This window comes from Manis pentadactyla, chromosome 3 (assembly GCF_030020395.1).
Source record: "Manis pentadactyla isolate mManPen7 chromosome 3, mManPen7.hap1, whole genome shotgun sequence".
In the NCBI taxonomy this organism is placed as follows: Eukaryota; Metazoa; Chordata; class Mammalia; order Pholidota; family Manidae; genus Manis; species Manis pentadactyla.
Window position 1 is genome coordinate 209743468 of NC_080021.1, and position 13378 is coordinate 209756845.

At 38.6% G+C, this 13378-nt stretch overlaps 1 protein-coding gene and 1 pseudogene across 1 annotated transcript; both read left to right on the forward strand.

Annotated features, from left to right (window-relative positions):
- The first annotated feature begins 1707 nt into the window (after nucleotides 1-1707).
- Nucleotides 1708-2625, forward strand: LOC118925361 (olfactory receptor 1L1-like; annotated as a pseudogene).
- Nucleotides 2626-11726: 9101 nt separating this feature from the next.
- Nucleotides 11727-12374, forward strand: LOC130683131 (olfactory receptor 1L3-like). Its single transcript, XM_057499411.1, is given in 3 exon segments — nucleotides 11727-11877; nucleotides 11880-11944; nucleotides 11946-12374. Coding segments are annotated over 3 exon segments (645 nt in total).
- Nucleotides 12375-13378: the final 1004 nt, after the last annotated feature.

Below are 13378 nucleotides of genomic sequence, written 5' to 3' on the forward strand. Positions count from 1 at the left end.
TGCTGATGCCAAAAAATGCTTTCCTAGCCTTTTTTTCTCAGTATGTATACTGACTTTAGTGCTTTTCCTTCAGTATACTGGTTACAGTACCAGTGTGTAGGCAGTAAGAAAATTGAAAAGCTCAGTATATTAAAAAACATAAGTATATTCACTTTACATAAAAATGGAGTTAGTTTTATTTTTCTCCCACCTACTCACCTCAAGCACTTAGTTTCTTCCGAGCATTTATATTTTTGTTCCACTGACAGCTAGCTAGCTACCAATAGCCTTTCAGTTAGGATTTAAAAGGTTGACAATGAATTTGCACCTACTATGAAGCTGGCTGACAGATAACCCAAAAGTCAACAAACAGGCCTAAAACATCCAATATCATCAGAAGGCTGTTCACTGTTTGAAGACCAATGTTTTTTTTTTTTTTGATTCGTCAACCGAAAACACACAGAACTATCACTGTTAGAAATGTGAAAAAGTATGATTTTGATGGGGGAGGCAAGAGTATACAATGGAGAAATGACAGTCTCTTCAGTAAATGGTGTTGGGGAAACTAGATAGCAGCATGCAAGAGAATGAAACTGGATTATTCCCTAACACCATACACAAAAGTAACCCCAAAATGGATTAGAGACCTAAATATAAGACTCAAAACCATAAAACTCTGAGAGGAAAACATAGCCCAGAATTTCTTGAACATAAGCGTGAATAATTTTTTTTAGACATGCCCCCTCCAGCAAGGGGAACAAAAGCAAAAATGAACAAGTGGGACTATACTAAACTAAAAAGTTCTGTACAACAGAGTAAATCATCAACAACACAAAAAGGCAACCTATACATGGGAGAATATATTTGTAAATGATATACCTGATAAGGAAGGGATTAGCATCCAAAATGCATAAAGAAATCATATACCTCAACACCAAAAAAGAACCAATAGCTCAATTGAAAAATGGGCAGAGGACCTGAAAGACATTTTTTCAAAGAAGATATACAGAGTATTTAATAATGTAGATAAATGTCCAATCACTTTGTTGTATACTTGAAATGAATATAATATTGTATATCAACTATACTTCAATAAAAAATAAAGTAAAAATAAAAATATGAAAGGTTCCATCCATGTCACACTAGATCCATGTCTCTGCGTCTTTCCTTCCTTTCTCAAATAAAAGTTGCTAGGGCTGGGAGGACATATGTATCACAGAATTCACTGTGCAGAATCCAGGATAACTGTAAGGGGGGGAAACATATGAACTCAAGAAGCAGATGATTCCAAAGCTGGAAGTAATTATCCAGGCAAACATATCCATTAAAATACCTAAACACACAAAACCTTTTTCCATGCCCCAGTCTGTGCCAAAGTCAAATTACCATGAACATAAGTCATAATATGATTATCTAATAGATGATGATATCTAATTCAAGATGATAGAAAAGGGAAGCCTCTATGTTTACTTTTTTTTTCTCTGCTATCACTGCCCCTTCTATATTCTATTTCTCAATGACCCTAAGTAGCTCAGAAACAAAAGGGAGATGGAAAAATACATTGAACCCTGAATTATCCACATTAATGGAAGACAGCAGCAGTACAGATAAATATTTACAGTATCACAGTAGGAGAAAAATAAGGTTGGTTGAAAGATGCTTTGAAAATGCATGCTTCAAATGACAAAAGGGTGTATATTTCATTTATCCTAAAGCTCAATCAAAACCATGAGATGAAACTACCTAACAAGACCTTCTGAATTCAGCCTGTCGAGGCTCTCCTCTAGGCCTGAGGACTAGAAGCCCCACTTTGTCTTATTTTTAACTATCTGTCTGGTCACTCTGATGGGCAACCTGATCACTATCCCTGGCCATCTATTCAGATTGTCACCTACAGACCCCTGTGTATTTCTTTCTGACATCTGTCCTTTACTGATTTGCTACACAACAGTTATGCCAAAGATGTTGATGAACTTCTTATCAGAGGCAAAGACCATCCACCATGGTGACTGCCTGACCCAAGTCTATTTCTTCATATCTTTTGGTAATGTTTGATTGTCATCTCCTGGGGGCTGTGGCCCTTGACCTCTATGTGGCTGTATGCAATCACTTACATTACCATCATGAGCTATAAATGCTATGTCCACCTGCTGATGATTTCCTTCTTTATCCCATTTCTTCACTCACTCCTCCATGTCCACTTGGTGAATCAACTCACGTTCCATGCCTCCAACATTACACATTACTTCCGTCATCTCAACCCAGTTTTGAAGTTGTCCTGCTCATCTGCAGCTGTCAAAGAGACAGTGACCAAGGCAGAAGGATGACCTGCTGCAATGGCCGCCTTTCCATGTATCACCATCTCTTACCTGAGAATCCTTACTACTGTTGTGAAGATTCCTTCATCTGCTGGGAAGTACAAGGCCTTCTCTACCTGTGGTTCCCATCTCAACCTGGACACCCTGCTATAGGCAAGTATTAGCTATGTCTATTTCCCCCCTCTGACCAGCTGTGTGTCAAGGACCAGACAGCAGCAATCATCTACACTATGTTGACTTCCATGTTGAACGCTTCTATCTTAGTCTGAGAAACAGAGTCATGAAACAGGGCTTAGGGAAGCTGATGTTTAAGACAAAGCCACAATGATTTGGATTTTTATGCTAAACTTGGGAAATTAGGCAGATTCTGTAATTCCTGACTACAAGTTCTTGGTGTTTATGCCGCTTCATAGGTGACAGGAAACTATTAATTGAATATTGGGTTTTCTCTCACATCTTAAATCTATCCGGTGACATCATTGGCTTGTTGAAGGAATGAGTACTATCTGAATCTTTCTGCCTACCTTTACCCTTACTCCATCATATCCCACCTTTCCAAGAAACATACTCCCTCTATTTCCTCCAAATTCAACTGAAAATGCTGCTAATCTCTGCATCTTTCCTGAGGAAATTTTTATAAGTTGGGAAAGAGTGATTGGCTGAAAATATTCATGTGTGTCTGCCACAAATCTCTGCGCAGGTAGGTGCATACTTTCTTAGAGCCATTTTTCTTAATTTGTGTAAATTCTTTATAAATTATGTGTGTGAGTGTGTGAGTGTGTGTGTGTGTGTGTGTGTCTAAGTCCCACCATCAGTATTAGTTTGGAAAGTCTCATCTAGAGAGTGAATCTTCCATCAAACACATTAGAGCCATATTCTTTTCCTCAGCACCTAACCACCACATCACGATGTTTAGCCTTCTTTAGACAGAGGTCTCTTCATATGTGGTATCCACCCAATATGTTACTGTTAGTGAATCGGCCCTAGGTCTACTTCCAGTGGAAAATAAATCCCATACTGTGTCTTGGTATTTCTTCCCTTTAGCTTATCCCTCGGGTAGCTCTCATCCCTTTAGTCCTCCTGAGCTTTGTTTTCCTCATACCTCTCCTCAAAGGTGCCTTAATTTCCAACATCTCCTCCACCTGTTTATCATTCAGAGTGATATAAGAATATTTATCTTATGTTATCACACTGAATCAACAGTTCCCACCAAGATATTAATGAAATAATACCAAGTAGTGTTTTTCTTTTTTCCAGTGAATTTCTTGCAACAACCATATCTTATTTTGGGCCAAGCTCCTTTAATAAAGAAATAAAGATCTAGCCACCACATTTCAAAATAGGGACATATGATCCATAGATTCAGAGACCCCATACTCTGCCTACTGGTATAGTTGCTGCTGACCATAGCTACCTGTAATCAACAGTCACCTGTGAAATATAGTTTAAATTATATTCTTTAGCTGTAGGGATGTTGAATGGATTGCACATTCATGCCAACTCTGACCAATTGGTCCTGACTACCAGAGGGATACAACACTAAAAGGGACTTGAATAACCATCTCGAGATATCAAAGGGGGAAAAAATCTCTGAATGTCTTGCTAAGGTCTGCTGTGGGCACGAGTGGGGATTTGAGTATATATGTCACATACACATTCATTCATACACCAGTTTTCAGTATGTTTGATGTAGATGCTTCTCTCTGTAGATGACCTGTGGATAAATTCAAAGAGCCTCTAACATGTTTCCAGATGCTGCCTGGCCCCAGGGTTTAATTTGTGGGAGCTCAGAAGTCTGGAAATCATTGTATGGATGTAAAAAGAACCTAGGAAATATGAGTGAAATCATGGTAGTCTCTACATCCATCTGGATGTGGTTTTTCTTGATAGAGAAAAGTTTACATTATAAAGATGAGTTATCTGCCTCTCTCATACTCAGTAAGTGTAGAATTGTTAGACAATAACCAGAAACAAACCCACTCTCATTCAGAAACTGGAATCATGGAAGGCATGCAGAAGACCCTGTGCAGCGGATAATTCTCAAACCCCACTAGGGAGATGTTTGTGAGGACCCCTACTCGAGGTGGGGAATGTTCACTGATTAGACCTGATGTAGGTCACTGAAAGGGGCCCCCTTTGACCATTGTTCTATGCAGTTTCTGGCTTTTATTCCCTTTCCATTATCCCTTCTGGTCACATCTAAAGTGAACATCAAGGAAAATGTCCAAGTTGGTGGCTGGGAAGTGGTTTCAAACCATTTCCCATCTGAACACAATTGAGAGCTCAAAGGTTATTTAAAGACTAAAGTAGCAGCCAAAGCCTCTCCTCGTCCAGATGGTGGTACTTTTAGAAGAATAAATCCTTCAGAAACTTGGTCATCTTTTTCTTTATTTGCCATGTGCCAGTAACTATGCATTCAGTTTCTGTGGGGCTTTTGGAGACAAAGCTCCCAGAACTGCTATGTTTCTTTACTTTCTCATCCCTTATTTAATTTATATCACATGTGTATTGAATGAACAGGTTATAGGTGGGAGAATCTGTTTTTAGTCTCTTTTCTTTGAGCCATTTAGTCAGTTGTAGGACTTCATCAGACACCACAGAGTTTTTAGACCTATTTGCAAATTGGCCAAATCTTTTCTGAGTTCACCTCATTCTTATAATACTTTTCTAAAAGCAGCCAATAAATACCCTCCAACACAGGCTACTAACATTTGGATTTCTGGCCTTTTCCTCTAGAGCTTCAAATTCATTAGTAATATGACCTGCCTCCCAAGTTGGCCCGGGCAAAAGTCTCACCAAATATTTCACCATCATATGGACTATAAATCCAATCTCCAATCTCCAATCACATCTTCCTTACATCTCCAACCTGCTCCTAAGCCACACTTCTTAGGCTTTAGTCATATGAAACACTCCCATTTTAGACACAAGTTCCGTGCCAATAAAGATAGACTAGAACACTCTGTAACAACAAACACAAAATATCAGTGAATCAAAACTATAAAGTTAGTTTCTCGCGAATGCACTGCAGATTGGTAGTAGGACTCGGGATTGCATCACCCTGGATTGGCGATACAGGCTGACAATGCCTCCCCAGGGCAGGGCTGCTGGTCACCAGAACGGGAAAGGAGGAGGAGGCACATTGCATCCTGGATCGTAAACCCCCACCCATGAGTGACACACGGAACTTCTACTCTCACTTCATCACCCAAGCAAGTCTAATGGCCACATTCAATTTCAAAAGGATGAAAAAATACAGTCCTACCATGTGCCTGGAAGGAGTGAGAACTGAAATGTTTGTGAATAGCCCAGACAAATCCCACATTCATTAGTTTAAAGTTTCTTACTGGTTAATGAATAAAGAAATGTAAAATGCAAAAAATAGAAAGTCTAGATGTAGTGTGTAGAATGTGAAAACTTGACATATAACAACATGCATTTCAAATCAGTTAGGAAAAGATGAATTATACAACTCAATAGATATTTTTTTAAAGTTCAACCTCAACCTCACTCCTGGCACCAAAATTAATTTTGAAGAGATCAGAGATTAACATGTAAGAAATGAGAAACCATAACAGCTTTAAAAGAAAACAAGCAGTTTTAAATAAAACTTAGGTGCAGAAAGACTCTATAAGCACAAATAGAAACTCAGAAACCAAAGAAATAAACCTAATGTTCCTTACCTAACAATTTAATGTTCTCAAATGCCGAAAAAAGTATTTTTTAGTAATTGAGAAAAAATAAACCAAAGGAAATAGTTGCAATGGCATATGGCAAGGCATATATTTTTTATATATGAAGTGCTAAATGTAAGATTTATAATTTAATAAAACAAGGGCAAAACTATGAGCAAATAATTCACAAGGAAATTAAAATCACTTTTAGACAATTAAAATGTTTAAAATATCTCCAGGGTCTAGCTATCTTAGATCATTACACTGACAAACATCAACATATTGAATAATATTCTGAACTATTCAAGAAGTGGAGAAATAAATACATGCCTTGTTTATGATTGTGTAAATTGGCACATTGCCTTTGAAATGAAATTTATAAATACACATAACGTATCTAAACACTTTGACCAGAAATTCCAGTTCTACAATTTTATCCTACAATAGTAGAAGGCAAACAATAGTAGGTGAATGTCCATCTACTTGTTTCTTATTATGTACATATACAATTGAACACTGATTAGTTGTTAAAAAGAGTCTATCTATATATTCATTCATTCAAGAAATAACTGTAAGTGCTTATTATGTTCAAGCACTGCCCAAGATGCTGGGAATACAACAGTGAGGAACAGAACATCAACGTGGAGTAATACTGCCTGCTATGTAAAGCTTAAGCTCTCCATTTACTGATATATAACCATGGTCAGTATATCTTGTTAACTGAGAAAAATCTAGGGGTAAAACTGTATGCACTGTATGATACACTGATAAGTGGATGAGAATGACTGCGTGTGCACAGACTATTGGTTGGGTGCATACTGTAGAAATTGCCATCTGGTCAACTGCCCTTGGGTGGTGGAGAGATGACCAAAACTTTCATTCTCTAGTCTTACACAACATTTGAATTTTTAATCATACATATTTTTGAAGATATGTATTTAAACATTTAAAATAGCTACTTAATTACCTTGGCTTTCCCAATGTGACTGATTTCAGAGCAGTTCACCTTAATTAAGCAGATTTATATGGCTACCTTCCATGAAGGAAACTTAAACTAATGATGTACTTTTAAAACTTTAATAAGATATTGTTCATATTTTTGGAAACATGACATTCAAAAATTATTATTCATCATGTAATTCCTGAATCTTGTTTACTGGCATTAGGAAAAAAACAGTAGAGTGACAGATTAAAAGCATGGAGTCAAACAGGAGTTAAGAAACCTCACAAAATGTTTCAAAAACTGACTCTGTCACTTACTGGTTGTGTTACAGTGGGCAACCCACTCACACCCCTGATGTCAGACTCCTCATCTCTAACAATAATAAGACCACCTACTTCATGAAGGTGACGCAGTAATTAAATGAGATGCTATATTTGCTTCACTTAACTGAATGCGTAGCACACAGCAAGCACTCACTAAATTATTGATTTCTGTCTTTTATTAATGTATAAGCAACGAAACAAAGACATTGAGCCGTCCTTTAGCATGGAAATCCAAAGCATTCAAAGAGGACAGAAAACAGATCCACGGCAGGTGGTGGTCATCAAGCAAAGTATCCTGGAAGGTGCTGAATTCAAGCCCCAGCAAGTTAGGTATAGTAGATGAAAGAAAGTATAAACAAAGGCATGATACTATAAATGGGTGAGGGGACAATGAGTCATAAGTAATAGGATACTCTTGGGTGATAGTTGTACTGAAAGAGGGGGGAATTTGAGCCCCAACCTGGGAATTCTGCAGTACACACAAAGTGAGGTACCCCAAATGACCAGGAACTCAGCTTCCATAAAACATAAAATATATTCATTGGTGGTTTTCCTGAGGGGAAAAACAAGGGTCATACATCAATATTTTACAACTAGACCTAGGGATGCTTAGGACAGAAGAGTGCAGGGTAAAGTCTGTGGTCTAAAATCTTAGACCTATTAATTTTTATATTCTGAAGGTTTAAGAACATTGTCCACCAGGGGCTACTTCAAAGCCCAGGAGATGGGAAAGTGACTGGTGGTGTCAGGTTTTCTAGCCTTTTTAGTCCAAAGCTATGTGAACTCTGGAAGAATGTTCTCCAACCCTAGACACTGTCACCTAGAGTAAATAACACAGGTATGAGAAAATTGCTGAGGATGTTTAGGAGACCTGGTCACTGGGCATCTCTGTCACCTGGGCCAGTCTCAGAGAGATGTTCTTTTCGGTCTAAATGAGTTGGGCCAAGAGGGTGCTTACCTGGAGAAAAAGAAAGCATCAACATTCCCCAGGCTCTTTGGGGAAGAAACTCCGAAATGTCACAAATTGTTAATTTGTTTCCTAATGTCTCCTCCATTGGAACTTCAGGGACTTCTTGACAGTCTCCAATGATGCTCCCTGGAGAGAGGGTGGAGTCTGTGAGTGTCTATGGTCCCCTTAGCATGTGAAGAGCCACAGGAAGACACGGAAGAACACCTTCTGATTCCTGAGTGTCGAGAGCTTGTCTAGGGCCAGCTGCCTTTCCTGGGCAGCCTGTCTGCAACTAAGACAGGAATTTGGGTAAGAATTACACCAACCCAAATAAGCACGTATCACCAGTAACAATTTCAGACTCGGACTGGGTGCCAAGGCTGGGGTCGACACTGTCATTAAAAATAAAAAGCTTTTACTGCCTCTGTTCTCTGCCTGCCTGTCTTTTTCTCCTCATACTTATGCTTTCATCCCAGTAAGATTGTTCTGAAAGTGAGGGGCATGCAGTACAGGTGGGTGATCTCATGTTTTAATTTTTTTTTCCAGATGATTTTCTGCCTCCTGAATAACTGATGCAGAGAAAAATATCTGAATGAAAGGAAATCATCATTCCTTCAACCAACAATTAGATGGGAGATCAAACTACTGATCATCCTGCCATGAAATAACTGCTAAAAAGTTTTAATCAGAAGCTAATTTCTCTGGAATTCCCCTCCCCACCCACACAGTCAGTAAGGGGGCAGTGGTCATGGGAAGCATATGCAAGATAAAAGGCTTTTCTCCATTGATCTCTTAGGAACATACATAGGAGAGAGAAGTTAACCAACTAGGGTGAATTGGAACTAGGTAGAGAATAGGCAGCCATGAAATTTTCCCCAACCCAGGCTTGTGAAAGGATACATGAATGGATAAAGATGTGTGCATGTGTGTATTTGTGTATGTAATGGAATATTACTCAGCCTTAGAACAATGAAATCCTAACATTCAGACAACATGGACCTAGAGGGTATTATGCTAAGTGAAATAAATCAGGCAGAAAAATGCAAACACCATAGGATTTCACTTACATATGGCATCTAAAAAACAAAGCAATAAACAAACAACAGTAAACAAATTGTTGGTTACCAGAGAGGACAGGGATTGGCCAGTGAATGAAATAAGTGAAGGGGATTAAGAGGTAAAAGCTTACCATTATAAAATAAGTAAGTCATGGGGATGTCATGTACAGCATAAGGAATACAGTTGATAATATTGTAATAACTTTACATGGTAGCCATGGTACCTAGACTTACCATGGGATCATTTTGTAATATATACAAATATCAACTTGTTATGATGTATACCTGAAACTAATAAAATACCATATCTCAATTATGCTCAAACAAAAAAGAAAAATAAGGTATAAAGTGAAAAATGGTTGTTAGTTATTATTATGACTATTTTTATTAATTAGACCCCCTTAGCTCTCTAGATGCTCATTTAATGCACATTTAAATGAATCAAAATACTAAATATTTTTTTCAAGTGAATAAGAGTGATTTAAAGAGATTTGAAGTGACATTTTAATAATCTGGCATTTGAACATCTGTCACTGGCAATTTGGGCTCAGTATGAGACCCAATTTTCCTGAGTTACTGAACATACTCATGCTATTATTAATGTCATTTGTATCTAATTCTTAAATGGCCATTCTGCATATCAATATTGTCAAAAGACAAATATAAAACAGATTAAAATATAACCAGACCCAAGGCTATATCTTTCTCTATCATATCAATACTGCCAATTTATTTCAAAAACACATGATCCATCACACCACTTTAATATTGTTAATTTGAATTTCACTGGATGTTGTAGTTTTGCTTATATTTAACTTGTAAAACTGTTTCATTTTCCCAACTTAACAATTTTGCCTTGGATCATTGCTGTAGGAAGCATTTCTCTAGCTAATGTGCATAGGTTAGTAGGAATAAAGGAATATATCTACCGATCTCAGTGATCAGTCCACTGCTATGGAAGAAGAGAAGGAAAGCTCATGTTTGTGTGCTGAGTACAATGAGATACTAAGACCCCAAGTGTACAGCAGCATTATTCACAATAGCCGAAACAACCTAAATGTCCACCGATGGATGAATGGATAAAGGAAACGTGACATACATATATACCCAGTGGAATACTATTCAGCCCTAAAAAGGAGGAAATCCTGCCATTTGCAATAACATAGATAAAACCTGAGCACATTACACTACATGAAATAAGTCAGAGAGAAGCACAACTACCATACGATGTCACTTACATGTAGAATCTAAAAAAGTGAAACTCACAGAAACAGAGTAGACTGGGGAATAGAGGAAATGGGGAGATGTTGATCAAATATAAACTTTCAGTTACAAAATGAATAAATTTAGAGGATCTAAGGTACAGCATGGTGACAGTAGTTAACAACACTGTATTGTACACTTGAAGTTGGCTATAAAAGTGGACTGTAAATGTTCTTATTACACAAACAAATGGCAACTATCTGATGGATGAATAAACTAACCTTTCTGTGGTGATCATTTTACAATGTATTTCAAATCATCCCACTCTATGCTTTAAATTTACACAATGTTATTTGCCAATTATATCTCAATAAAGCTGGTATGAGGACTGCAGTTTGATAGGCACTGTTGCAGGCCAAGTACTCCAGGAGGGAAAATCTGAGCTGGAGATGTGAGTCAGGAGGTCCACTGTGGAATGCTCTTGTGGTCAGCATCTAAGGAAGGAACAGAAAGGCCTGGATAGAGTGGAACATAGTATATACAGGGATCAAGACTATCCACAGTTTTAGGCATCCTAGGGGTCTTTAACTATATGGTATCCCCTGTAAATGAGTGGGGACTACCATTGTTTTCCATATGTCTTACATCATTTTTTACTTTGTTCATTTGCACTTAGTTTTTCTATCATACTATTTTGATTCCCTTCACATATATATACATATATATGTGTGTGTACAGCGTGTACACATATATATGTATATATGTGATATGCATATATGTGTACACAGAAATATATATATACTATTTTCTTAGTGGTTACCCTGGGGATTACTGTTAACATATTTATTACAATCTACTTTGAATTAATACCAATGTTTCAGTATTTAGAATGATTTAATCACAACAGTAATTAGATAAAGGCACATCATTTTGATAATAGTTAAGCCTACTTCCTCCATTGTAGTTGGTTTCTTCGTCTCTAGAATAACAAAATATTTTCTTTACAATTAAAACCTAACAAATTATACCTTCTAATTATAGCAGAGTTCTCAGAAGCAGCAGTGACTAGGAGAATGAGTGCTCATTACAATGACTGGTTATTTAGTGGATCTCCTCTTTGACACAAATAGTATGATGAAATTGATATTTTATTTTTCTATGTATTTTGCTATCATCAAAATAAGTATTGACACTTCAGGATGGGAATGAACTGAATAAAAATGGATGAAATAACTTTCATCGCTTGGCTCTCTGCTCTGATCCTCAACTCCAAAACCCCATGTATTTCTTCCTGAGCACCTTGTCCTTGGCTGATGTTTGCTACCCAACAGTCATCATTCCCAAGATGTTAGTGAACTTCCTGTCCGAGGCAAAGACAATCTCCTATGCTGAATGTCTGGCACAGATGTATTTCTTCCTGGTCTTTGGAACATAGACAGTTGGCATCTCCTGGCAGCTATGGCCACTGACCGCTATGTAGCCATCTGTAACCCCTTCCACTAACTATGTCACTGTTATGAACCACAGATCCTGTAGGTTGCTTCTGGCCTTCTCCATAGCTGTCTCCCACCTCCACTCCCTCCTACATGTCCTCCTGGTGAATCGGCTCACCTTTTGTGCATCAAAGGTTATCCAACACTTTTTCTGTGATGTCAACCCTGTTCTGAAACTGGCCTGCTCTCCTACCTCTGTCAATGAAGTTGTGGCCATAACAGAAGGGCTGGCCTCTGTGGTGGCCCCGTTTGTCTGCATCATCACCTCTTACCTAAGAATCCGCACTGCTGTCCTCAACATTCACTCAGCCGCGGGAAAACACAAGGCCTTCTCCCCCTGCAGCTCCCATCTCACTGGGGTGACCCTGCTTTATGGGACCATTAGCTATGTCTATTTCCAGCCCTGTCCCGCTATACTGTCAAGGACTGAATAGCAGTTGTAGTCAACACTGTATTGATATCAATGTTGAACCCATTTATCTACAGTTTAAGAAACAAAGACATGAAACGGTGCTTAGAGAAACTGACGAGCAGGATTACATCTTGGGTGGAGAGGCTTTCCACTACAAAAGCCAACAAAATACCTGGAACCTGGTTGCGAGGTGTTGGGTGTGCACGCACGTGTGCACATGTGCGCATACATGCACACACCAGCTCCTGAGGCAAGTCTTTTTGGAGAAATGCTTTTTGTTCAATTGTAGCTGCACCCTGTAATTTTCCACCCTGTGGTCCCCGCCATGGTTGGGCAGTCTTGGTACTTAGGCTACAATTGTAGACTCACCCCAGGATATCTCTCCTTTACAGAAAATCACATTTCCTTCACTTCTTCCATATTTAGTGGGGGCCTCCCTTATTTCCTTCTACTTAAAAATTCAACCCCATTTGCTCACTTGAATTACCAGAGAATTTTGCACGCATCTATATGGAAATGTATAAATGTGCAAGGATGTTTATACATACATAACCACTTCATTTCATCTAAAACCCTTAGAAATTTTTTTGCAGGGATGTATGTGTGAGAGAGACCCCCCCAACAGATTAGGAGAGTTCCGTAGTAGGGTCTGTGTTCCCCGGTCACGCCATGATAGTACTGTGGTCCCTTTTTTCAGTTCTCCCGACAGCTGGATATCCTGGGCTCTGGAGTCATTAAGATTCCCAAGAACCGCCATCAGTCCCCTGACTATTAGTAAGCTACCTCTGTGCCTCTACACACGTTTTGGTCCCTGCTCTCCCTCCCCTTCATACGCTCAGGTTGATTTCATCCCATGAGCCTTCTGGGGGCTCCCTGCCTGTGTGCTCTTCCCTCTAGAGATGGGCTGTAGCTCCAGGTGTCTTCTATTTCCTGTTTTTCTCAAACGAAGGAGGATTTACTCTATGTAATCAGAAACACTCCCTATGACCACCAGAGTAAAAAATCAATGGATGTGAAGTGCTGGTA